This window comes from Salvelinus namaycush, chromosome 10 (genome assembly GCF_016432855.1).
Source record: "Salvelinus namaycush isolate Seneca chromosome 10, SaNama_1.0, whole genome shotgun sequence".
Classification (NCBI taxonomy): Eukaryota; Metazoa; Chordata; class Actinopteri; order Salmoniformes; family Salmonidae; genus Salvelinus; species Salvelinus namaycush.
This window is the reverse complement of record NC_052316.1, coordinates 43,020,594-43,047,265: the sequence shown is the minus strand read 5'-3', so window position 1 is coordinate 43,047,265 and position 26,672 is coordinate 43,020,594. Positions and strand designations below refer to the sequence as shown.

At 45.5% G+C, this 26,672-nt stretch overlaps 2 protein-coding genes across 5 annotated transcripts in view; one reads left to right on the top strand and one right to left on the bottom strand.

Annotated features, from left to right (window-relative positions):
• Positions 1–15,703, bottom strand: part of swt1 (SWT1 RNA endoribonuclease homolog) — a 42,104-nt gene extending 26,401 nt beyond the window's left edge. For 2 of the 4 annotated variants that reach the window (XM_039002903.1, XM_039002906.1), the window contains exons 1-12: positions 15,649–15,703; positions 14,940–15,050; positions 13,487–14,827; positions 13,259–13,388; positions 12,952–13,056; positions 12,288–12,479; positions 11,865–11,958; positions 11,133–11,544; positions 10,315–10,453; positions 5,466–5,614; positions 5,070–5,227; positions 4,745–4,891 (exon numbers count right to left, since the gene is read on the bottom strand). In XM_039002903.1, the coding sequence (XP_038858831.1) occupies positions 4,745–4,891; positions 5,070–5,227; positions 5,466–5,614; positions 10,315–10,453; positions 11,133–11,544; positions 11,865–11,958; positions 12,288–12,479; positions 12,952–13,056; positions 13,259–13,388; positions 13,487–14,827; positions 14,940–15,017 (2,945 nt within the window). In that variant the 5' untranslated portion in view covers positions 15,018–15,050; positions 15,649–15,703. The remainder of the gene's footprint in view (positions 1–4,744; positions 4,892–5,069; positions 5,228–5,465; positions 5,615–10,314; positions 10,454–11,132; positions 11,545–11,864; positions 11,959–12,287; positions 12,480–12,951; positions 13,057–13,258; positions 13,389–13,486; positions 14,828–14,939; positions 15,051–15,648) is intronic. The other 2 variants (XM_039002905.1, XM_039002904.1) reach the window with 2 other exon arrangements.
• A 761-nt stretch (positions 15,704–16,464) lies between these two features.
• trmt1l (tRNA methyltransferase 1-like) lies at positions 16,465–26,143 on the top strand. The gene is made up of 15 exons (XM_039002902.1): positions 16,465–16,567; positions 17,273–17,410; positions 17,565–17,627; positions 17,722–17,835; positions 18,667–18,737; positions 19,104–19,260; positions 19,654–19,774; positions 19,872–20,204; positions 21,602–21,814; positions 24,022–24,212; positions 24,346–24,424; positions 24,540–24,703; positions 24,827–24,889; positions 25,044–25,170; positions 25,434–26,143. Exons 1-15 carry the CDS (start codon positions 16,507–16,509, stop codon positions 25,624–25,626), a joined length of 2,088 nt encoding a protein of 695 aa, XP_038858830.1. The 5' UTR covers positions 16,465–16,506; the 3' UTR covers positions 25,627–26,143.
• Positions 26,144–26,672: the final 529 nt, after the last annotated feature.

The following is a 26,672-nucleotide window of genomic DNA, read 5'->3' as shown; positions in this document are numbered from 1 at the left end:
CTCCGATGTCAACAACTACAGACCAGTATCCCTTCTTTCTTTTCTCTCCAAAACTCTTGAACGTGCCGTCCTTGGCCAGCTCTCCTGCTATCTCTCTCAGAATGACCTTCTTGATCCAAATCAGTCAGGTTTCAAGACTAGTCATTCAACTGAGACTGCTCTTCTCCTCACGGAGGCGCTCCGCACTGCTAAAGCTAACTCTCTCTCCTCTGCTCTCATCCTTCTAGACCTATCGGCTGCCTTTGATACTGTGAACCATCAGATCCTCCTCTCCACCCTCTCCGAGCTGGGCATCTCCGGCGCGGCCCACGCTTGGATTGCGTCCTACCTGACAGGTCGCTCCTACCAGGTGGCGTGGCGAGAATCTGTCTCCGCACCACGTGCTCTCACCACTGGTGTCCCCCAGGGCTCTGTTCTAGGCCCTCTCCTATTCTCGCTATACACCAAGTCACTTGGCTCTGTCATATCCTCACATGGTCTCTCCTATCATTGCTATGCAGACGACACACAATTAATCTTCTCCTTTCCCCCCTCTGATAACCAGGTGGCGAATCGCATCTCTGCATGTCTGGCAGACATATCAGTGTGGATGACGGATCACCACCTCAAGCTGAACCTCGGCAAGACGGAGCTGCTCTTCCTCCCGGGGAAGGACTGCCCGTTCCATGATCTCGCCATCACGGTTGACAACTCCATTGTGTCCTCCTCCCAGAGTGCTAAGAACCTTGGCGTGATCCTGGACAACACCCTGTCGTTCTCAACTCACATCAAGGCGGTGACCCGTTCCTGTAGGTTCATGCTCTACAACATTCGCAGAGTACGACCCTGCCTCACACAGGAAGCGGCGCAGGTCCTAATCCAGGCACTTGTCATCTCCCGTCTGGATTACTGCAACTCGCTGTTGGCTGGGCTCCCTGCCTGTGCTATTAAACCCCTACAACTCATCCAGAACGCCGCAGCCCGTCTGGTGTTCAACCTTCCCAAGTTCTCTCACGTCACCCCGCTCCTCCGCTCTCTCCACTGGCTTCCAGTTGAAGCTCGCATCCGCTACAAGACCATGGTGCTTGCCTACGGAGCTGTGAGGGGAACGGCACCTCCGTACCTTCAGGCTCTGATCAGGCCCTACACCCAAACAAGGGCACTGCGTTCATCCACCTCTGGCCTGCTCGCCTCCCTACCTCTGAGGAAGTACAGCTCCCGCTCAGCCCAGTCAAAACTGTTCGCTGCTCTGGCACCCCAATGGTGGAACAAACTCCCTCACGACGCCAGGTCAGCGGAGTCAATCACCACCTTCCGGAGACACCTGAAACCCCACCTCTTTAAGGAATACCTAGGATAGGATAAAGTAATCCTTCTAACCCCCCCCTCCCCCTTAAAAGAGTTAGATGCACTATTGTAAAGTGGTTGTTCCACTGGATATCATAAGGTGAATGCACCAATTTGTAAGTCGCTCTGGATAAGAGCGTCTGCTAAATGACTTAAATGTAAATGTAAGAACAGAACAGCATACTCTGAGTTGTCCTTATGTTAGGCCCTGATCTGGCTATGCCATATTACTGTGGGCTACACTAGTTATTTTAGCAGACAAGAACGCCTTGGAATTCTAAGCAAATATTTTACATTATTTTATAGAATGAATACAATTGAGCAAAGCTGAATAAAATACAAAGGACGTCTCCAAACGATTTGAGGGAGTGGGCACATGCAGCTATTCTGTGTTGAGCGGTTAACAAAGAAATTGGTACTACTATATGCTTAATTTAGAGTTAATGTAACTTTAGTTGTTCTACAAATGTTGGGCTATATATGTTTAGATTTTTAATACATTGTAAGGCTGCATGATGGTTTTCTTTTTTTTAATTGCTTGAAAGTCAGGAGCTCTGCTTTGTTTTTTTGTGCAGGCTGTACACACTTAATCTGTCTCTCATTCACAATTTGACAAGCACTTGATAATGCCTCGAATTTAATGGCGGCATCCCCTTTGTGCGGCCATAATGCACCCTAAAGAAATCCATGTCTTTTGCGGCCAGTGGCCGTTGTTCCCTTCTCCCAGAGTGCAGCGTACTCCGAAGCACCTCTCACTCACATGGCTCTCCATCACGAGAACTGGTATTTCTCACAGGCTACAAGTGAAGACAGACACTTTGAGGTCGCAACTGCATGCATATTGAAGATATTGGAAGAACTATCCACATTTACTTTGTCAGCCAACACGATTAGGCCTAACGAACAGCAAAAATCACTAGCCTGTCAATCTACTATCCCCATAGTACAAAAGTTTACCTATTCTATTCTGTGTGAGAAATAAATATTCCAAACATAGTCTGGGACAGTTGTGGGATGCGATAGATCCCAAATTAATACAACCACTAGCATCAAACAAACTATTTTACGCAATAGATCAGAACGTTTAGCTTAAAATGTGATAAACTATTAGGCTATTTCTTCACATTATAAGCGCAGCAACGCGCATACGGCAGTAGGCTATAAGTGCGAATGTTCCGTTAGCGGGAATACACCATTATCAATAGTGACCGCATATGCGATTATGTATGTAATGTTTTTATTATAAAAAGGTGCATTATAAATGGTTAAAATTATCTTCCCCAAACTTGAAACTCACGCGCTGCTTCTAAAAGCCGGTTAGGCTCTACACCCCTTGTAAAGCGGATTAATGTGCTTCATTTTAAGAAGTTATTTGGCCACAAATTGTGATACAAACCTGATCAAAACATATAGGCCTATGGGCAAGGCTACGTGAGGTGTGCGACTATGATTAAAAAATGTCGCAAAAAAATGGCATTGTTTCTTGCCTTCAAGCTGGGCATCATTCACAATTGATAATATATCAATCAAAGTGATAGGATAATATTGACACCAATCAGACTATTCTTGAATTAATCTTGTCTTTACATATACGTGTGAATTTTTTTATAATTAGAATGAACCATTTATCATGCACCTGTCTCGAAACAGGGGCAGTGGGAAAAAATACATGTCATCTATGCACTTAAATAGCGAATGGAGGACGCTTTTCCCATGGTTCATTTTCATGCCAGTCAGGTAGGCTATACTCCTGTTATAAATATAAGCAATGTGCTTAATATTAGGAAAGTTGAGAATTAAATATAGTAGGCCTAAACTATAGAAAGCCTATGGGGCCCTCCTATTTTTATTAGAGGCCATCACTCTTTTCTCACGCAATTGCATAGCCTATAGAAATGTTGCGCAACATGAGCGCTCATGAAGCGTTTGATTAGAATTTCAATTACATTGATGTCAGAGTGATTAGAGGGACAATAGAGTGCCGAGTACCAGGCAGTTAGCAAGTTTGGTAGACTACTAATGACCAGCAGCCTGCATCAGAGCTTGGAGAAGCCAAATTACCGTGGCTAAACAATCACATGGAATTTGACTGCCTTCATGACCACCGGTAATACAGTCACAGCAAGAGCCCTATCTTTGACCACCGACAACGAAGTTGATCACAAATACAAAGTTGCCAATGTCTTTGCAATCGTTACAAACAAGCAAAGGATAAACAGATGCTTCAAATGAAAAGATGACTGCATTGAAAGATAAACAGCCTACCAAGAGTATAGACTACATAGGCCTATATTATTTCAATTATATTGAAATAAATGTTATGTTCATTGAATTTAGTAAAAATATATATATAATAATGCTATTTGTGATTTTTGCCTCAATATATTTCTTGATGTGTAGCCTAACGTGTGTAATGATGTTCCAAATCTTGACTCGGTATATTATTATAGGGTAAGAATTACAATAAGCCACATCAATATTTGCAGCAATAGGTGACAATAATGCTCTAGGAGCTGATCCGTCATCAGTATTGTGAAATAATTCTAACGTTAAGGAAAGATTTAAAATGGAGACAGCTGACCCGAGTTAAATAAATGAACACACCACTGGTTGGGTTCTAACTGAAACTACAATGAGGCAGAATGTTCATAGTTACTGTTGAAAGAGACACAGCGTTCCTGACTGAGGGGACACCATACACCAACCAAACCGGACCCCTGTTTAAGGCTGTGTCTGTGTATGTGTGCACAGCAGCATGCCTTACTTTCAATCTTATTCCCCAAATTCTTGAAGAAGGAGAAGCTCGCCAATGTAGTGGAAAACAAGGCGAGGACATTTGGCTGTCCAGGAGAAAGCCAGACTCTTTAAAACATCACAATGAGCCATCAACCATAACATGAACGATTTCAGTGACCCCGTGACTGCTGGGATGATTATTTTTTAATAACGTCATCACCATAGCAACCGTCAGTGACGTATTGTGAAAGTGTTACTGATTGCAGATTATCTGCAGCCTCGCTAATATCTTCCCCTGGCCTGAATGGCAGTGAGTCTAGCAGAGAGGAGAGTGTGACACCAGACCAACAAGTCAAGACAGGAGCTCTACTGTGACGACATCAGGCGTGTCCCATTGCTGGGCAATTTGCAATCGCTCCTTCCAACACATCCTTAGTCTGGAACAGGTGGGTGATTCAGCCTCATTGAATATGGTTAGGCTAAGTTTGGGGTGGTAGTGGTCACCAGTCCTGGTCCTAAGAGTTACAAGGTTTTCAGGTGTTTAAGGTGAGAGATATGTCAGGTATCTCACCTGGTAAAGGCCTGTAGCAGTTGTCTGACAGCAGTGGATAGTTTGTGCAGACAGACAGGAGAGAACTACTGTTCTGTCAGAATGGAGGGAGTACAGTATGGTATAACTGACCTGGTAAAGGCCTGTAGCAGTTGTTTGACAGCAGTAGACAGTCTGTGCAGACAGGAGAGGGCGTCCTGGGGAAGGGGAGGACCCTCTACTGGCTGGTTGGTTTCTATGGCGCCCGGGTCAAAGCGGAGAGCGGCGAACACAGCAGAGCTGAACAAAGCACATTGACCTCTTATACTAACATACACTCACATTCATTCATTAAATAACTGTCGCTTTAACAGGCACAGTCTTTAGAATGCATGTTAGAAAAACTAGTATTTAGGACCCTGCCTTCCCAACTATGGGCTAATCTCCACAGGTCCTGAACTCAGTATCATCTGCTCACCTGATCCCACACACATTGTTCCAGATGCTCTCAAACATCACCCACACTTCCTGGTGTGACACCCGAGCAGGCGTGGTCTGTTTCTCTTCCTCCTCCTCCTCTTCCGCCATGAGGGTGTCACCGTCACTGGTGTGGGTCTCCTCTGAGACTTTCTCTGGCTACATACCAAGATCAACTTTAAGTTTCATTTATTTGCCATTTGTAAACAAGCACAAACATTGGAATGTCTCTTTAGACGAGAGCTCAACGGTAAAACTGTAAGAGATTTTAAGAAACGCACAAGAAATCTATACAAATAAGTTTGAACAACTTTAGACAACTTGGGTCCAAAACATAAAGAAAACGGATTTGCCACCGTGTGACGTTGCAGTCCTGAATAAGCTCCAGGCAGCGTACCTGAGGGAGTATCCTCTGCAGCAGGGTGTTCAGGGAGGCGAGGGCCGGTCGGACACGCCCATCGTAGTCTGACCTGCAGCCGAAGGCCTGCAGCAGCTCTCTAGCCTCATACAGAGCCAGCAGTGTAGAGCTATGCTCTACTGACTTACCTAAGGAGAGAGACCAGAACGTCAGAGTACACACACACTTTGTACACACATAACCAGACACACACACGATCACATGTAGTCACGCACTCACATATGTCAATGAGAAAACACAGAGGCCAGTTGTAAACAACCCCACAGTTTGTCCTGACATTACAGTAGTTATTTAACCAGAGCCAGTTTGTCCTGACATTACAGTAGTTATTTAACCAGAGCCAGTTTGTCCTGACATTACAGTAGTTATTTAACCAGAGCCAGTTTGTCCTGACATTACAGTAGTTATTTAACCAGAGCCAGTTTGTCCTGACATTACAGTAGTTATTTAACCAGAGCCAGTTTGTCCTGACATTACAGTAGTTATTTAACCAGAGCCAGTTTGTCCTGACATTACAGTAGTTATTTAACCAGAGCCAGTTTGTCCTGACATTACAGTAGTTATTTAACCAGAGCCAGTTTGTCCTGACATTACAGTAGTTATTTAACCAGAGCCAGTTTGTCCTGACATTACAGTAGTTATTTAACCAGAGCCAGTTTGTCCTGACATTACAGTAGTTATTTAACCAGAGCCAGTTTGTCCTGACATTACAGTAGTTATTTAACCAGAGCCAGTTTGTCCTGACATTACAGTAGTTATTTAACCAGAGCCAGTTTGTCCTGACATTACAGTAGTTATTTAACCAGAGCCAGTTTGTCCTGACATTACAGTAGTTATTTAACCAGAGCCAGTTTGTCCTGACATTACAGTAGTTATTTAACCAGAGCCAGTTTGTCCTGACATTACAGTAGTTATTTAACCAGAGCCAGTTTGTCCTGACATTACAGTAGTTATTTAACCAGAGCCAGTTTGTCCTGACATTACAGTAGTTATTTAACCAGAGCCAGTTTGTCCTGACATTACAGTAGTTATTTAACCAGAGCCAGTTTGTCCTGACATTACAGTAGTTATTTAACCAGAGCCAGTTTGTCCTGACATTACAGTAGTTATTTAACCAGAGCCAGTTTGTCCTGACATTACAGTAGTTATTTAACCAGAGCCAGTTTGTCCTGACATTACAGTAGTTATTTAACCAGAGCCAGTTTGTCCTGACATTACAGTAGTTATTTAACCAGAGCCAGTTTGTCCTGACATTACAGTAGTTATTTAACCAGAGCCAGTTTGTCCTGACATTACAGTAGTTATTTAACCAGAGCCAGTTTGTCCTGACATTACAGTAGTTATTTAACCAGAGCCAGTTTGTCCTGACATTACAGTAGTTATTTAACCAGAGCCAGTTTGTCCTGACATTACAGTAGTTATTTAACCAGAGCCAGTTTGTCCTGACATTACAGTAGTTATTTAACCAGAGCCAGTTTGTCCTGACATTACAGTAGTTATTTAACCAGAGCCAGTTTGTCCTGACATTACAGTAGTTATTTAACCAGAGCCAGTTTGTCCTGACATTACAGTAGTTATTTAACCAGAGCCAGTTTGTCCTGACATTACAGTAGTTATTTAACCAGAGCCAGTTTGTCCTGACATTACAGTAGTTATTTAACCAGAGCCAGTTTGTCCTGACATTACAGTAGTTATTTAACCAGAGCCAGTTTGTCCTGACATTACAGTAGTTATTTAACCAGAGCCAGTTTGTCCTGACATTACAGTAGTTATTTAACCAGAGCCAGTTTGTCCTGACATTACAGTAGTTATTTAACCAGAGCCAGTTTGTCCTGACATTACAGTAGTTATTTAACCAGAGCCAGTTTGTCCTGACATTACAGTAGTTATTTAACCAGAGCCAGTTTGTCCTGACATTACAGTAGTTATTTAACCAGAGCCAGTTTGTCCTGACATTACAGTAGTTATTTAACCAGAGCCAGTTTGTCCTGACATTACAGTAGTTATTTAACCAGAGCCAGTTTGTCCTGACATTACAGTAGTTATTTAACCAGAGCCAGTTTGTCCTGACATTACAGTAGTTATTTAACCAGAGCCAGTTTGTCCTGACATTACAGTAGTTATTTAACCAGAGCCAGTTTGTCCTGACATTACAGTAGTTATTTAACCAGAGCCAGTTTGTCCTGACATTACAGTAGTTATTTAACCAGAGCCAGTTTGTCCTGACATTACAGTAGTTATTTAACCAGAGCCAGTTTGTCCTGACATTACAGTAGTTATTTAACCAGAGCCAGTTTGTCCTGACATTACAGTAGTTATTTAACCAGAGCCAGTTTGTCCTGACATTACAGTAGTTATTTAACCAGAGCCAGTTTGTCCTGACATTACAGTAGTTATTTAACCAGAGCCAGTTTGTCCTGACATTACAGTAGTTATTTAACCAGAGCCAGTTTGTCCTGACATTACAGTAGTTATTTAACCAGAGCCAGTTTGTCCTGACATTACAGTAGTTATTTAACCAGAGCCAGTTTGTCCTGACATTACAGTAGTTATTTAACCAGAGCCAGTTTGTCCTGACATTACAGTAGTTATTTAACCAGAGCCAGTTTGTCCTGACATTACAGTAGTTATTTAACCAGAGCCAGTTTGTCCTGACATTACAGTAGTTATTTAACCAGAGCCAGTTTGTCCTGACATTACAGTAGTTATTTAACCAGAGCCAGTTTGTCCTGACATTACAGTAGTTATTTAACCAGAGCCAGTTTGTCCTGACATTACAGTAGTTATTTAACCAGAGCCAGTTTGTCCTGACATTACAGTAGTTATTTAACCAGAGCCAGTTTGTCCTGACATTACAGTAGTTATTTAACCAGAGCCAGTTTGTCCTGACATTACAGTAGTTATTTAACCAGAGCCAGTTTGTCCTGACATTACAGTAGTTATTTAACCAGAGCCAGTTTGTCCTGACATTACAGTAGTTATTTAACCAGAGCCAGTTTGTCCTGACATTACAGTAGTTATTTAACCAGAGCCAGTTTGTCCTGACATTACAGTAGTTATTTAACCAGAGCCAGTTTGTCCTGACATTGCAATAGTTATTTAACCAGAGCCAGTTTGTCCTGACATTGCAGTAGTTATTTAACCAGAGCCAGTTTGTCCTGACATTGCAGTAGTTATTTAACCAGAGCCAGTTTGTCCTGACATTGCAGTAGTTATTTAACCAGAGCCAGTTTGTCCTGACATTGCAGTAGTTATTTAACCAGAGCCAGTTTGTCCTGACATTGCAGTAGTTATTTAACCAGAGCCAGTTTGTCCTGACATTACAGTAGTTATTTAACCAGAGCCAGTTTGTCCTGACATTACAGTAGTTATTTAACCAGAGCCAGTTTGTCCTGACATTGCAGTAGTTATTTAACCAGAGCCAGTTTGTCCTGACATTGCAGTAGTTATTTAACCAGAGCCAGTTTGTCCTGACATTGCAGTAGTTATTTAACCAGAGCCAGTTTGTCCTGACATTGCAGTAGTTATTTAACCAGAGCCAGTTTGTCCTGACATTGCAGTAGTTATTTAACCAGAGCCAGTTTGTCCTGACATTGCAGTAGTTATTTAACCAGAGCCAGTTTGTCCTGACATTACAGTAGTTATTTAACCAGAGCCAGTTTGTCCTGACATTACAGTAGTTATTTAACCAGAGCCAGTTTGTCCTGACATTGCAGTAGTTATTTAACCAGAGCCAGTTTGTCCTGACATTGCAGTAGTTATTTAACCAGAGCCAGTTTGTCCTGACATTACAGTAGTTATTTAACCAGAGCCAGTTTGTCCTGACATTACAGTAGTTATTTAACCAGAGCCAGTTTGTCCTGACATTACAGTAGTTATTTAACCAGAGCCAGTTTGTCCTGACATTACAGTAGTTATTTAACCAGAGCCAGTTTGTCCTGACATTACAGTAGTTATTTAACCAGAGCCAGTTTGTCCTGACATTACAGTAGTTATTTAACCAGAGCCAGTTTGTCCTGACATTACAGTAGTTATTTAACCAGAGCCAGTACATTTAATGGAGAATAGGAAGACTTGTAGGAATTTACGGTGTGTGTGTTTATACCTAATGTCACTTCACTTCCGTGCACATCCACCTACACACACAAACAGTAACACACTGCAGTAGTTTCCACTTCTGGATTCTTCGATATACACCGTTCATCCCTCCCTTCCTCTCAACTCTCTAAGAGTCCTGGCTGGTCCACCCAAGATTAGAATAGGGAGGGGGGGGGGGGGGGGGGGGTCATGCTAGAGAGAGTATGATGAACAGGGAAACACACACGCACACTACAGCTGCTAATGTAATACAACGACAAACAGAGCCAGGGCAACACTGAGCAGCATGCTTAGTATGGCTACTGCAGTTAACCACTCAGTCAGCATTTTGCTTCTGACACACTTCTCTGCAGAGCCTTATTCTGAATATAGTTCTGTAGAGCAGTAGGAGCGCTAGTGTAGACAGTATAGCACTGTGCTTTAGCCAGGGAGAACTCTATTTGCAGCACACTTCACTGGGCCCATTTTAAGGGATATCACTATTTATTTTTAGCATGCAAATGTACTAGTTTCCATCAAAGTGTTCAAAGTACACACAACATTTTATATTGTTTTTCCCCCATTATTTATAGTTTATTTGGACAATGTATAACAAAAACATAAGTCTCAGAAACTGAGAAAAGATGTGTTGCACTAGATAACAGCTCATTTACATTTGTAGTTCCCAAAGAGAGATATTGATTGCATTTTGAGACTGCTGTAATCTGACAGTGATGTCATGGTTTCTCACCTGAGAAAAAGAAGTTGTGAAGGTTTTCCAGGGATTGCTGCAGATTTCGAGGGACGATGTTGCCAAAGACAGAGATCCAGTGTTTCTTGAAACACTGCAGAAGGTCTTCAAGAGTCCAGGGCGGTTTCAGATATACGATCTATCGTTTCCAAACAAAAATGTAGGTTACAAAATGATAGCCAACATCTGATCACTTTACGTAGTTCAAGCTTCCTCTCTGTATATACACTCCCATCCATGTCTCTGGACACTGAGGGACATCTTTTGGGGGGGCTAGAATGAGATAGAATGTTCATATTAGGTGACAGTAGAGAATGTCATCTTTTATTTGACAGTATTTTCATATATATCCTTACACGCAATGACTACATCTTGTGACTATAAAAACGTGCACTTGTTTCAGAATATGTTTTGCCCAATAGGAATATATTGGTGAATGTCTTATTGGTGAATGTCCATTTTAGAGTCACTTTTATTGCTAAATTGTTGGGACCACTGCAAAAAATATGACACCCACCCCCTCACTACCCTTTCTACTACTGCTGAAAAAGGTCAGAGGGGAAACACTGAGCACAATTCCACATCTACAAATCTGCTCAATACTTTGAGGCCAAGGCATCCTGATTCTCCACACTTTTCCTGAAGTGTGCACTTGCACCCTCCCTATCATGGATTGAAAAGCATGGGACTGGGGTAGGCAACGGCTGGAGGGAGTTTCCATCATAGTAAAATCTATGACAGGGATTGTGCAAAAGATGGAGAATCTGGACACAGCCGATTGGCTGATTTGGAATTGACCAGAAGATTGTGGAGTTTACCTCTGTCCACAGTTCTTCATAGGCTGCCTTCATCTCAATCTCCAGCACCTGAGACAGCGCTTCTTTCAGACAGTCCTCCAGTACTGACACACAGCTGCTCAGCTCCCGGGCCTCTTCTGCAGCCTTCTTTCTCTTCTCTTCCATTTCTCTCTCTTTCCCTCCATCGCTCCTGCTCTGTTCATTCTGCTGCCGGCCTGGGAAGGGGCTGGGTTTCTGGTGGTCACGGGTCTGGCTCGGGGTGCGGATGAGGGTTTGTGTCTGTGTGCTGACAGGGGTCTGTGTGTGGGGTTGGGTGGGGGTCAGGTTGTGGACACCAGGCGTTTTGAGCCTGTCTACCACCTCCACCAGGTCAGCCTTACCGAAGGCCTTCACCCCACTCAGCAAGGCCTTACTACACAGGTTCTTATCATTACTGTGGACACACACACACACAATCAAATCAACCAGACAGAAAGATATTGCTACAAATGCACGTCACACCAAGTGAGACAGAGTGTGAGAGTGTGAGTGTGTGTGCGACCAGACAGTGTGAGACCGCTTGTAAAGGAAGTCTTAGTGAAATGAAGAAGTGAATACTGATGACAAGCAGTATCGCTTTCAAACAGCACCATATCACATACAGAACTATCTCCAGACAGGCACGCACACACACACTGTCAAACCTTTCCTGCATGTATCTGCAGAGGAAAGACAGGCAGACACACTGCAGCAGGGGTGTGGGAGTGGACTCACGTGCAAAGGATGAGAGCACCCTCTGGGTAAAGACTCTGGTATTGCAGGCAGCACTGCAGCACTCTGTCGTCATTATTCTCAGCATTGAGTCCCTCTGTCAGAGAGAGAGCGAGAGAGAGAGAGAGAGAGAGAGAGAGAGAGAGAGAGAGAGGGGACAGGAGACATGCGTCATGACCATCACCTCAGCACTGAAGAGAGAGGTGAACCTGCTAGTTACTGCTGACATGTAAAACAGAGTTTGGCAGAGGTTCTGCAGAAAGGGCGAGATTCTACTAGCATGACTGCTCATCATTGAAACAAGTAGTTTTGTGATGCTGCGTGCACCGAGTTGAAATAGCACTGTGCTGCTATTGCCAGCAGGTGGCAGTCCAGAGGAACTATTGTTCAGTCCGTGCCAATGGAGGGAATACATAGGGGACTCACGGCTGCTCTGAGAGGCCTGCTGCATGGACTGGCCCCAGAGTCGAGGCTCCTGGCTCTTCAGGCAGGTGTAGATGTAATGAACGGCAGGTGTGGCCAGGTGGGCTACAGAGCTGGACAGCCTCTTCCTGTTCTTCAGAGAGTCTAGCTCCTGTAGTACCACCCAGGGTACGAGCACTGTGGGGAGACCTAGAGCTGAGGGAGGTGAGGGAGAGGAGGGGGAGATGGGGGAGGTTTGGGAGGATGGCAGGAGAGGTGGGGGAATAGGAGCGGGTTGAGGAAGAAGGGAGGAGGAGAGGTGGGGAAATAGGAGCAGGTTGAGGAAGAAGGGAGGAGGAGAGGTGGGGGAATAGGAGCAGGTTGAGGAAGAAGGGAGGAGGAGAGGTGGGGGAATAGGAGCAGGTTGAGGCAGAAGGGAGGAGGAGAGGTGGGGGAATATGAGAAGGTTGAGGAAGAAGGGAGGAGAGGTGGGGGAATAGGAGCAGGTTGAGGCAGAAGGGAGGAGGAGAGGTGGGGGAATAGGAGAAGGTTGAGGAAGAAGGGAAGAGCAGGTTGATGAAGGAGAGAGTCGATCAAAAGGAGAACTGTATTCTATGAGTGATTGGAATTGGGGTAGTGGTATATATTTAATATAGTCATTTTTTTAAACAGTGTCCCTTCCACACACCTCCAAGGCCATGTGACCTCATCTTCTTGACAAAGTCTAGGTGACTGAGAAGGATGTTGGTGTCCAGGACAACGATCAGATCCTGCTGAAGATCCTCCTCTTTACCTACACAGGTGAGCAGAGAGCAGGGTTTTAATACTGAGTCCGTCCCCAATGGCCTTATGTGCATACTGAGGAGGAAGGCACTGACGGGACAAACCTAATGTCTTATACACCTTCTATTAAAACACTTGGGTCACGGCATAGTGCCTCTGTGTAATTGTTTGGCTTGTATGTGTGGAGGGGTTGTTAGTGGTGGTTCTCTCACTGAGTGTGAATGTGATACCCTCCTCTGATGGGTCGATGTCCATGCTGGTGAGTTCTCCATAGATCTCCACCACATTCAGCTCCAGCCTCTTCTCACTGCGGGCCAGATGGAGCTCCTCCACCAGCTGCATCTAGCACACACAGAGGATGTGCTTACACACACACACACTGAACGCAAGCTTACGGACACACACGTATCAATATTTGGTCATGATGTTGAGAAATCTACCTCTTGGTCATTATCATAGTCTTCTATATAGTCTTCAGGGGAAGTTGTTATGTTACAGGGTGGTGATGTCCTCTCTTGAGCTGAACTGGGCCGTAATTCTTTAGAAACTTTGGAAGATTCTGGAACCGTTTCACATTTGTGCTGCTTGTTTCTGTTCACAGCAGCAGACACACCGTCTTTGGAGTTCAAAGATTTGGACACACTCCTTGGTGTCCAAAGTTTGGACACACTCCTTGGTTTCCAAAGTTTGGACGCACTTCCTGTCTGGTGAGAAAGCCTAGAAGCAGGAGACACCACCTTCACTCTAGCACTGATGGGCTTATTGTCGTTATCATCCTCCTGGTCACCCCCCCAGATGGCTCGATTAACTGGCAGTGGCACAAGTTTGGACTTCTTTGGGATCTTAAAATTGAGAGGCAGCTGAGGTTTGGGTAGCGGCATCTGTACCTCGGCACACATGGACTTAGATGTCGCTGATGTTTTGGACAGATCAGAGACATTCCCCTGCTTTTGGGTGGTAGGTCTATGTCTTGCTGTGGTTGAGATTTTATCAAAGGTAGCATTTTTAGTAGAGGTGGAGGACTGCTTTGTGGTGGTGTTGTTGTTGTTAGAGGGAAGACTATAGGATTTTGCTCCACTCTTGTCCCGTTTAGCCTTTAAAACATCCTCCTTTTCTTCTTCACATCTCCTCTTCACTAGCTTCCTCCTCTTCTCCCTCATCTCTTCAGCCAGTGACAGGGACAGTTGGGGGTCCTGGTAGCTCCTACCATGGGAGGTGTGGTCCTTCCCAATGCCAGGCTTCTCCTCAGGTCTGGACCTCCTTTTCACCAGCGTCTTCCTCTGCTCCTTCAGCTGGGCCATGAGGGACCTGGGACTGGTCGTCAGTCTGCTCGAGGCTGTTTTGGAGGGGCTCTTGTCGGTTGGCTTACTGGAGCTTCCCTGGGATGTAGGGATCTTCTCCACATTTTGGGACTGGGTCTTATTCGCGCTCAGACTGCTGACTGGTTTGGAAGAAACCCTGTCTGCGATCTTGACCCCGGTGGTAGCCGACCCATCCTGGCTGGGGCAACTCTTCCTCACAGAGCTGTCCCGAGGAAGGGTTGTAAGAGGACAGGCGTTTTTTCCCTCCGCTGCACCCTGCGAGGTTGTTCTCTCCAGTCTGTAAAGAGCTTTTTTGAAATCCCTGTCTTTCTTGTGACTGCTTCCTGCTGCACTATTCCCTGGGGTGGAGTGGCTAACTCTTTTCTCTCTCCCCCGTTTCTCCTCTGCAGAACAGCTGCCATGGTGCTTCCCCTCTGCACTACTGCGTTTCTTGGTGCCCTTTTCCTTCTGTGACGACTGCTAGATTCAAGACAAAACAACAACAAAAAACACTCATTTAGCCTTGGTTAACACTCCTAGTAAGAGATGTAAGAGAAGACTCTGAGGTCACAAATGTCAGCAAGCTCCTCACCTCACTGGAGGAAAAAGATAACTTATATGTCTCCTTCTCCTTCTTCTGCTTCTTCTTCTTCTTGGACTTCTTTGACATCTTGGTAGAAAATTCCTGTTAAATAAGAGAAACCTATACAGAAAATTAACAAAATATCAGCTGAGATGTTCTCTTATAACAGAATCCTTCATTCAAAGACAAAGACAAGACAGATCATCTCTGAATCCAACTTCCAATAGAGACTGGAGTCAATGTTTTGACCTCACAGAGATACTTTAAGGTCTCTCATTGGCTAGGTACTTACGCAATGTTCCCCTGAAACTCGCAGTGATACAATACAGTCTGAATGTAATTTGTGGAGAAGAAACATGAGGCTAAGTGCTCAAATAGAGTTATGTGAATGTAGCTAGCTAACTGAATACATACCTAGTAAAATCAAGGTTATTGAATATTTACTTCAATGTATATAGCTAAGTCAGCTATCTTAGAATGAACTGGCAGTTACAGTAGAGTTCCAAAGTTGCTAACGTTAGGAGATCCTATCTAGGTTAGCGAGCTAGCAATTGTTCCAAATCAACATCATCACGTGTGATATACCCACGACACTCATAATGAACTTACTGAATGTGTGCACAACACTGGTTTTATCAAAATGTGAGAAACTTCCATTGACAAATGCATTTAAATGAGATACTAAGAAGGTTTGCTAAAGCCCTACAATCACGCTTACCTTGGGCTACTGAGCAGACCACTGTAACAAAACATCCGTACACGTCAGATTGAACGGAAACAGAGGTTCTGGAGGATCATGGGATGTGTAGTTTGTAGACTTACATATTTGACGGTTCAGAAATGTGAATTTTTATATCGTGGACAAAAGTTAATATGAAGGATAGTAGATTCTTCATAACATATTTCTCATGATTTGTTTAAAGGGCTAATCAGTTGAAACAATAGCAAATCGAACCTACCACTCTGTTTCGGTTAAAAGTTGAGGGATGAGGCTCGAGAAATGCAATCGTTCTCATATTCATAGACCAAGGTTGGTTGCAAGAATTGACCATCCATTATATTAATATTATAGTTTACATTTACATTTACATTTACATTTAAGTCATTTAGCAGACGCTCTTATCCAGAGCGACTTACAAATTGGTGCATTCACCTTATGATATCCATGTTTTGAGGCTATACAGTGTTTGTTTACATTTACTTTGTTTACCAACATTGGAGTAAAACAATGTAAATATTTTGGGTTGTGATAGGGTAAGACCGTTAAACTATGCTCATTAGGCATATATAAGCTATATTCCTAAAAAAATCTATAGGTACATATCATTAATGTATATCCAAAAATGTATGTAGCAACTGCTGATTGCCCCTTTAAGGATAATCAAGTGATTGCGTAGTAAGTTTAATGTATATATTTAACCCAGACATCTTAGATGTCTTCATTTTGTTATACTATTCTATAATTGTTATCTCGTTGTTTCTTCAAATAATAAAAAGTGATTAAAATGAAAGTTTACGCAATTTGCGTAGGGGGAGTAAAAAGCATAGCCTGCGTATTTCTCTCTACTTTAGTAAAATGGCGGAGCTCAAGGAAGGAGACGCCGAACAACTACACCAGGAGGACGTCGATATAAAAGGTTCGAAAACTACGACTGTCTATATTTTAGTGAAAACCAAAGACAATATTAATTTATACACAATACAATATACATCCAGCATCCGTATTATGAGATAAATATGCCTTGATTTCGACTTTTTAACTGCTGAAGTAAATGAGGGCCTCACCACGGAGCTCCACCATGGGACCTAGTAGTAAATAATCTTGATAACAGGAAATAAGCTGCCGTGAAAAACGTAGCTATTACAAATAACGTACATATATCGAACTGTCTTCACATTGTGTTGATTAAATACTTCGATTTACATTTGTCCTCGTTTTATATTTTACGTAGCAATGGTCTGGTCACGGAGCTCCGCAATAGGACCGTAGGGGTTGCAGCGGATCACAATTTCGAAACCCAACCTACGTACATCATCGCACCGCACATTTAATTCTGACAATCTATATTGTTCCCCCCCCTTCCCCAAAGACAATTTAAAAATACGAAGGAAAATCATAGGAACTCTTTTAGTCCAGTGCATGTTTCTCATTTAGAAACCAGGTAACCTTTTAACATTGATGTTGCCTAGGAGGCTATGAGCATCACTAAGTTCTGTGACTCAACAAATCTTGGGAAAAACACATAATTCATTATTTCCCACTATACATATTTGAAATTACTCTTTATGAATCATTTGGGGTATGATATTCTGATCGAGTCCAGTCTAAACTTGTCCATTAGGTGGTGGAGTCTCAGACACACTGGTCCCAGAAGAGAGACAGCCTGCTGAGGATGATGCATCTTCAGCCAGTAGTACTGTGGGGAAGACTGAGACACTGGCAGGGGACAATGATGCCAAACCATCAACCACAACCAGCGGTAATAAAAACACCATTCACTGTATATAGACCCAGAAATGAGTCCAGTACCTATACATTATTTGAATGCATTCAGTTGCCTTTGATTCTAGATGATGAGTATGACCATGAGTATAGGATTTTGTTTAACGATCCTTTCAACACTAATGTTACAGATAGACACATCTCTATCCAGACCAAACTAGAGGGCCTGGAGGTGCTGACCGACCTAAACGGAGGCAAGATAATCTTTCTTAAGTATAGAAATAGTCTTCCCTCCTATGCTTTTGTATTTACCAGTTCCAATCTCATTGCTCTCTCTGTTTTCCACAGCTGGGAGGAAGGCGTGTCCACTATGCCCTGAGGAGAAGTTTAAGGCCTGCTACAGCCACAAGCTACGACGCCACCTCCAGAACCTCCACTGGAAGGTCTATGTGGAGTTTGAAGGTACCATCATCACCATACAAAGATTATATTGCTATGCTGTCTACTACAGTATGCACGCACGCACACACGCACACACACACACACACACACACACACACACACACACACACACACACACACACACACACACACACACACACACACACACACACACACACACAAACTGGTGTTGTTGTCTTCCCACCTGCTGAGTCTCTACCGTTAGCACACGGCTTGGTTGACTCAGCTCTATGTAGGTGTTAACAGGTTTTTGGATAGTGAGAGGATCAGTACTTACCAAGTTCCATATGAATGGTAGTCAGAGCTATCCCACTGGGCACATATGTCAATTTAATGTCTATTCCACATCATTTAAGTGAACCAGTGTTTGCCAAGTAGGATGTATTTTATATTTATACTTTAGTTATTTAAGAGACTCTCTTATCCAGAGCAACTTATAGGAGCAATTAGGGTTAAGGTGCCTTGCTCAAGGGCACATCTTTTTCACCTAGTTGGCTCGGAGAATCGAACCAGCGACCTTTTGGTTACTGGCCCAACACTCTTAACTGCTAGACTACCTGCCAGATGTGAGCAGAAATGCTTTAGGAAAGTCATTGAGTAAGTTGTGTAACTTGTATAGATTTTGGCTTCCTATTCCTAAGCAATCACTGGTAAAGATTGTCATATTATTCACTGTCAGTCAGTGAAGTGTAACACTGGAGTTAAATGATACCGCAGGGCTGGCAGCAGTACAGTTATGGGAAGGTTTTCAAGGGATATGGCATCAACTGGTAGTACGATGTTCCCTGATGATGACCTACAATAACCTCTGACCCCCCCCTCACCCCACAGGTCAGAAGATGTGCATCTGTCACCTGCCCTGCAGACAGCTGAGGCCCATCCCCAGCCCCAATGGAGAACAGGTGAAACTCTGTCCATCACACCTGATAACCAACACCAGAAATGACTGAGGGCCACTTGTCTTTATTTTTTTCTGTCCAAATCAACTCTAATTGCATGAAAGTTACTGTATGAAGCATGGTACTATGGTACTATGGTACTATGGTACTATGGTACTATGGTACTATGGTACTATGGTGTGTGTGTGTGTGTGTGTGTGTGTGTGTGTGTGTGTGTGTGTGTGTGTGTGTGTGTGTGTGTGTGTGTGTGTGTGTGTGTGTGTGTGTGTGTGTGTGTGTGTGTGTGTGTGTGTGTGTGTGTGTGTGTGTGTGTGTTACTGTATGAAGCATGGTACTATGATGACCGTGTGTGTATGTGTTCTCGCCCAGGTTCCAGGCAGGCTGGTGGCACATTACCACTGTGTAGTGTGTTCAGTCACCATCGCCCGCAAGACGGACATGATCAGTCACCTGAAACGCCACGTCAACAAGGGAGAGACTGAGGCCAGCTACTCAGGCAGCTCTGATGTGCCCTTTGAGGAGCCAGGTGAACTCTCACCAACCTTAAGTGAAACACGAAACCAAAGTATCTGTATAGCACTTTGACAATAAATACATTTGATTGATTGATTTATACTAGGGGCAGCAGGTAGCCTAGTGGTTAGAGTGTTGGGCCAGTAACCAAAAGGTTGGTAGATCAAATCCCCGAGCTGACAAGAGTAAAAATCTGTCGCTCTGCCCCTGAATAAGGTAGTTAACCCACTGTTCCTAGGCCGTCATTGTAAATAAAAATGTGTTCTTAACTGACATGCCTAGTTAAATGTAAAAAAAATAATTAAATACTCAACCTTGACCAAAACACAAAACACAACCCTTCTATACACAGTTGGAAATGCAGATTGAAAATGTATTCTCTCACCTTTTTCTCATTGGTTGACAGCTCCGTCTGGACAGGCCTATGAGATAATGAAAGAGCTGGGGACCAATGTTCAGCTCATGCCCAACCATACGACCCCACAGAAGACTGACACTTACTTCAACCGCAAGATGAAGACCAACAGGTCAAACAATAACCTCTTCAACAATGTTACATTTGATTTGGTTTCGAAAAAGAACAGTGACTGACTGAAAGTGTTGGTGCGTGTGTGTGTGTTACAGGCAGCTAGTATTCTGTTCCCTGGCGGTCCTGGCTGAGGAGAGGAACCCGTTGGAGAGTCTGGATGCGTTTGGGGCCACAGGCATTATGGGACTCCAGTGGGCCAAGCACCTGCGGAACGCCGTCAAGGTGACCATAACCGACATCAATGAGGTGTGTGTCAAGATGATCCGCGAGAACTGCAACCTCAACCACATCCGGGTGGAGGGGTCGCGGGGGTCATCCCGGGTCCCTGACGGGGGGGCGGGGGACGTGGACGGGGTGCCCATCGCTACCGTGGAGGTCGCCAAGATGGATGCCAACGTTATCATGCACCTGAGGTCTTTTGACTACATGTGAGTAGGAGGAGATAGGGAGGGAACGTCTTATTGATGGGGGTGGTGGGAGGAGATGGGGAGGGAACGTCTTATTGATGGGGGTGGTGGGAGGAGATAGGGAGGGAACGTCTTATTGATGGGGGTGGTGGGAGGAGATGGGGAGGGAACGTCTTATTGATGGGGGTGGTGGGAGGAGATGGGGAGGGAACGTCTTATTGATGGGGGTGGTGGGAGGAGATGGGGAGGGAACGTCTTATTGATGGGGGTGGTGGGAGGAGATAGGGAGGGAACGTCTTATTGATGGGGGTGGTGGGAGGAGATAGGGAGGGAACGTCTTATTGATGGGGGTGGTGGGAGGAGATAGGGAGGGAACGTCTTATTGATGGGGGTGGTGGGAGGAGATGGGGAGGGAACGTCTTATTGATGGGGGTGGTGGGAGGAGATAGGGAGGGAACGTCTTATTGATGGGGGTGGTGGGAGGAGATAGGGAGGGAACGTCTTATTGATGGGGGTGGTGGGAGGAGATAGGGAGGGAACGTCTTATTGATGGGGGTGGTGGGAGGAGATGGGGAGGGAACGTCTTATTGATGGGGGTGGTGGGAGGAGATGGGGAGGGAACGTCTTATTGATGGGGGTGGTGGGAGGAGATGGGGAGGGAACGTCTTATTGATGGGGGTGGTGGGAGGAGATGGGGAGGGAACGTCTTATTGATGGGGGTGGTGGGAGGAGATGGGGAGGGAACGTCTTATTGATTAGGGTGGTGGGAGGAGATGGGGTGTGAACGTCTTATTGATGGGGGTGGTGGGAGGAGATAGGGAGGGAACGTCTTATTGATGGGGGTGGTGGGAGGAGATGGGGAGGGAACGTCTTATTGATGGGGGTGGTGGGAGGAGATGGGGAGGGAACGTCTTATTGATGGGGGTGGTGGGAGGAGATGGGGAGGGAACGTCTTATTGATGGGGGTGGTGGGAGGAGATGGGAAGGGAATGTCTTATTGATGTGGGTGGTGGGAGGAGATGGGGAGGGAACGTCTTATTGATGGGGGTGGTGGGAGGAGATGGGGAGGGAACGTCTTATTGATGGGGGTGGTGGGAGGAGATGGGGAGGGAACGTCTTATTGATGGGGGTGGTGGGAGGAGATGGGGAGGGAACGTCTTATTGATGGGGGTGGTGGGAGGAGATGGGGAGGGGCATCTCTGTAGTGAGAAATGTTACCCCCTTTCCTTTTCTCCTCAATCGTTTGTCTTGTCATTTGTCAAACAGTCAGTCAGTCTAGAAGGCTTCAGAGCCCAATGTTGTATCATTCAATAACCCTGTTTACAGTATATGATGGCCAGCAGTGGTTCTATAGACGCTTCACATTATCCATCAAGCCGAACACAAACCAACCGTTGTTTCCATGGTGACCCCCTCAGACACCTTGACCCGTTCGGCACGGCGGTCAATTATCTGGACTCTGCTTTCCGGAACATCCGGAACCTGGGCATCATCTCTGTGACGTCCACGGACACGGGATCCCTCTACTCCAAGTCTCTGAACGTCACGATGCGCCACTATGGCTCGAATATAGTCCGCACAGAGTACTACAAGGAGCTGGCTGCACGCATGGTGCTGGCCACTGTAGCCAGGTAGGTGAAATACTCCAAGGAGCTGGCTGCATGCATGGTAGCCAGGTAGGTGAAATACTACAAGGAGCTAGCTGCACGCATGGTGCTGGCCACTGTAGCCAGGTAGGTGAAATACTCCAAGGAGCTGGCTGCACGCATGGTGCTGGTCACTGTAGCCAGGTAGGTGAAATACTCCAAGGAGCTGGCTGCATGCATGGTAGCCAGGTAGGTGAAATACTACAAGGAGCTGGCTGCACGCATGGTGCTGGTCACTGTAGCCAGGTAGGTGAAATACTCCAAGGAGCTAGCTGCACGCATGGTGCTGGTCACTGTAGCCAGGTAGGTGAAATACTACAAGGAGCTGGCTGCACGCATGGTAGCCAGGTAGGTGAAATACTACAAGGAGCTGGCTGCACGCATGGTGCTGGCCACTGTAGCCAGGTAGGTGAAATACTACAAGGAGCTAGCTGCATGCATGGTAGCCAGGTAGGTGAAATACTACAAGGAGCTGGCTGCACGCATGGTGCTGGCCACTGTAGCCAGGTAGGTGAAATACTCCAAGGAGCTGGCTGCACGCATGGTGCTGGTCACTGTAGCCAGGTAGGTGAAATACTCCAAGGAGCTGGCTCCACGCATGGTGCTGGCCACTGTAGCCAGGTAGGTGAAATACTACAAGGAACTGGCTGCACGCATGGTAGCCAGGTAGGTGAAATACTCCAAGGAGCTGGCTGCACGCATGGTGCTGGTCACTGTAGCCAGGTAGGTGAAATACTCCAAGGAGCTGGCTCCACGCATGGTGCTGGCCACTGTAGCCAGGTAGGTGAAATATTACAAGGAGCTGGCTGCACGCATGGTGCTGGTCACTGTAGCCAGGTAGGTGAAATACTCCAAGGAGCTGGCTCCACGCATGGTGCTGGCCACTGTAGCCAGGTAGGTGAAATACTACAAGGAACTGGCTGCACGCATGGTGCTGGCCACTGTAGCCAGGTAGGTGAAATATTACAAGGAGCTGGCTGCACGCATGGTGCTGGTCACTGTAGCCAGGTAGGTGAAATACTCCAAGGAGCTGGCTGCACGCATGGTGCTGGCCACTGTAGCCAGGTAGGTGAAATACTCCAAGGAGCTGGCTGCATGCATGGTGCTGGTCACTGTAGCCAGGTAGGTGAAATACTCCAAGGAGCTGGCTGCATGCATGGTAGCCAGGTAGGTGAAATACTACAAGGAGCTGGCTGCACGCATGGTGCTGGTCACTGTAGCCAGGTAGGTGAAATACTCCAAGGAGCTAGCTGCACGCATGGTGCTGGCCACTGTAGCCAGGTAGGTGAAATACTACAAGGAGCTGGCTGCATGCATGGTAGCCAGGTAGGTGAAATACTACAAGGAGCTGGCTACACGCATGGTGCTGGTCACTGTAGCCAGGTAGGTGAAATACTCCAAGGAGCTAGCTGCACACATGGTGCTGGTCACTGTAGCCAGGTAGGTGAAATACTCCAAGGAGCTGGCTGCACGCATGGTGCTGGCCACTGTAGCCAGGTAGGTGAAATACTCCAAGGAGCTGGCTGCACGCATGGTGCTGGTCACTGTAGCCAGGTAGGTGAAATACTCCAAGGAGCTGGCTGCACGCATGGTGCTGGTCACTGTAGCCAGGTAGGTGAAATACTCCAAGGAGCTGGCTGCATGCATGGTGCTGGTCACTGTAGCCAGGTAGGTGAAATACTCCAAGGAGCTGGCTGCATGCATGGTAGCCAGGTAGGTGAAATACTCCAAGGAGCTGGCTCCACGCATGGTGCTGGCCACTGTAGCCAGGTAGGTGAAATACTCCAAGGAGCTGGCTGCATGCATGGTAGCCAGGTAGGTGAAATACTCCAAGGAGCTGGCTGCACGCATGGTGCTGGTCACTGTAGCCAGGTAGGTGAAATACTCCAAGGAGCTGGCTGCATGCATGGTAGCCAGGTAGGTGAAATACTCTCGGCTTATTTACCACTGAATTACTGTGTGTGACTGTGTGTGTGTGTAACATTTTCATTGTGTATGTCTTTGTTTAACTTGTGTGTGTTTTTCTTTGGGGTGGCTTTGAGATGCTGGTGGCAGTGAGAGTGTAACTTGTGTGTGTGGGATGTATGCTTCAGTGTGTGTGTGTGCTTCAGTGTGTGTGTGTGTTTCAGTGTGTGTGTGTGTTTCAGTGTGTAGTATTTCATGCATCTGTCTCATGCGTGTATTCCTTTCAGGGCGGCGGCACGCTGTAATAAGGGCATAGAAGTGCTGCTGGCGGTGGCTGTGGAACACTTTGTCCTGGTGGTCGTCAGAGTCCTCAGGGGTCCCACCCAGGCCGACGAGTCAGCCAAGAGGATCAGACAGCTCATCCACTGCCAGTGGTGTGAGGAGAGGGTGTTCCTCAAACAGGGGAGCATGGTGGAGGGTAAGAAGGTTAAGTAGAGTAGAGGGTAAGTCTGGAAATGGTTCAGGGGTTTCTGATAGGAAGAGAGGACGGTACATGTGGAGGGGAATTTGAAGTGACTCTGTAGTTCTGATTTTCACTTTTCCCCCTACAGAAAACCTGTACAGACAACTGCCCTGCAACTGTCATGGAAGCATGCCTGGCAAGACAGCGGTGGAGCTGGGACCGCTATGGTAGAACTTTTTGCATATATTGGGTGATAGACAATATTTTAACCAGTGAAGTAGTTCTGGTAAGCCTCCATCTTTAAGTGTTTAACTGTAACCTGCGTATGTTTTTCCCTCCCAGGTCTGGTCCTCTGTTTAACTCCGGGTTCCTGAGGAGGATGTTGTTTGCAGCGGTGCAGCACAGTATGGAGGATATTCAGCCTCTGGTCAAGACTCTGATATGTGAGTCAGAGTGCACAACCCTCAAGTCCTCTGTTCACGGGCCCACTGCACTCACCAACCAAGGTAATCTACAGGGTCGTGGGTCGCCCAGGGTCGTGGTATGTCGTGGGTCGCCCAGGGTCGTGGTATGTGGAGGGGGCGGGTGGTGAAGGGATTCTATTGACATGTTGTATGTTTCCTCTCCAGTGGAATGTGGTGTAGTCATCAAGGTACAGAAGGTGGAGGAGTCAGGCACCGCTGACCACTCAGGTAACAAGACACACATTCTGTTATAAAGAGAGGGGCCTTCACCTGTCTACAACATTAGCTCCTTCTCCTGTCTACAACATTAGCTCTTTTCAGACTGGATGCCATGTTGTAGAAATGTTATTCAATATGTTGATGTAATGTTACTTTAACACAGGGAAGAGAAAGACAGGAGATGAGCCAGGTAACGTGGTGAAGAAGCTGAAATCAGATGGGTCTCTGGAGCACCCAGCGTTCTACTACGGTATTCACCGCCACAGCATCAGAGGCATGAACATGCCCAAGTGAGTGACCCCTAGCACTATGTCACAACTTTGATAAAGATTGCCTGAGGTCAAAACGCATCAGTTTCCGGGGGGGTTTTCGGTAGCAGTATTCAAACATGTAAGGGTTGCCACAGTGTTTCCACCTTCCACCATTAAGAGCTCTGTGGTTCTAAATCAGGTTTAGTGGATATTATGTTATTACAGTCTTATTACACAAATAAAAGATCTCAATGTAAATGTATGTTCTATCTCCTCTCATCAATCCATCCCCCTCTCTCCAGGTTGAATAGGTTCCTGCAGTACTTGACGGAGGCAGGCTTCAGAGTGAGCCGCACCCACTTTGACCCAACAGGGGTGCGGACCGACGCCACGCTGGACCAGTTCAAGTCGGTGCTCACCAAATACAGCGTGCCCACCTACACCAACACCACGGCAACACAAAACCCAGAGGAGACGGTACGGGCCATGGAGTGACCCACCCTGGGGAGAATCAAGGCCTCATCACCTCCTCTCTCCCTCTCAGAGGTGACATATGTCTCAAATGCCACCCTATTCCCTATATAGTGCACTACTTTAGACCAGGGCCCATAGTAGTACACTATAGGTAATAGGGTGGCATTTTCTCTCTGTGCAGAGGGACACTGGTTGTAAAGAGTGGCTCACTCTGCACTGATTTGTATTTTCCTCTTGGTTTCATTCATCACTGGTACTTTGTAAATGTTCTCTTAGAAGACACGATGCTTCTAGATTAATAGAATTCTGCTTTTCCAATAGAGTTGAAATATTGGTTAAATGCCGACAGATAATAGCCTCTATTCTGCTCACTGACTCATATTTATTATACTTGTGAATAATTCCTTTACAATTTTATTTTCTGAGTTCATCTTAAAGTTCACGGTGGCTGTTTTCATCGTTCAATTGTTTTTTTATGTACATTTTTACTCTGGGTAAAAGGTAATAAAATATTGTTGCAAAGTCTGAAGCCCCACTGTGTAAATGTATGTTTTAAGTTATGGACATTTACATTCCTCCCAGTGATTGCCCTGATTTACATTGTTTTTGACTGAGACAGGTTCTGACATGTTTTTGGACTTCTGCAGGAGTCAACCTTGGAGCTGTGTCCTTACCATAATCTCAGCATCTACATCCAAGTGAACACATGTGTATATATATATACAGTACGTATATGTGTGTGTGTGTTTCACTGGTGAAATATATATATACACTAAGCTGCCCTTTGGAAATGGAGTCATTCCGTTTGGCTCTAAGACCTCAGGTCACACCAAGGAGAACTACTGTATCCAAAATGGATGGGGCCAACCTTCCTGCCATCCAGGCCTGTGACTTTTTCCACATTTTGTTGTGTTACAGCCTGAATTTACAATGGATTCCATTTAGATTTTGTGTCACTGGTCTACACACCCATATTGTCAAAGTGGATCTTTTGGGAAAATGTTTAGAAATCAATTAAAAATGAAAAGCTGAAATGTATTCAACCTCTTTGTTATGGCAAGCCTAAA

Bases quoted from the DNA above. Each gene is read 5' to 3' on its own strand.
- trmt1l (XM_039002902.1), top strand. From the start codon at position 16,507: ATGGCGGAGCTCAAGGAAGGAGACGCCGAACAACTACACCAGGAGGAC. The intron at 17,836-18,666 runs GTACCATCATCA...CTCACCCCACAG, and splicing joins GGTCTATGTGGAGTTTGAAG to GTCAGAAGATGTGCATCTGT. The intron at 19,775-19,871 runs GTCAAACAATAA...TGTGTGTTACAG, and splicing joins CGCAAGATGAAGACCAACAG to GCAGCTAGTATTCTGTTCCC.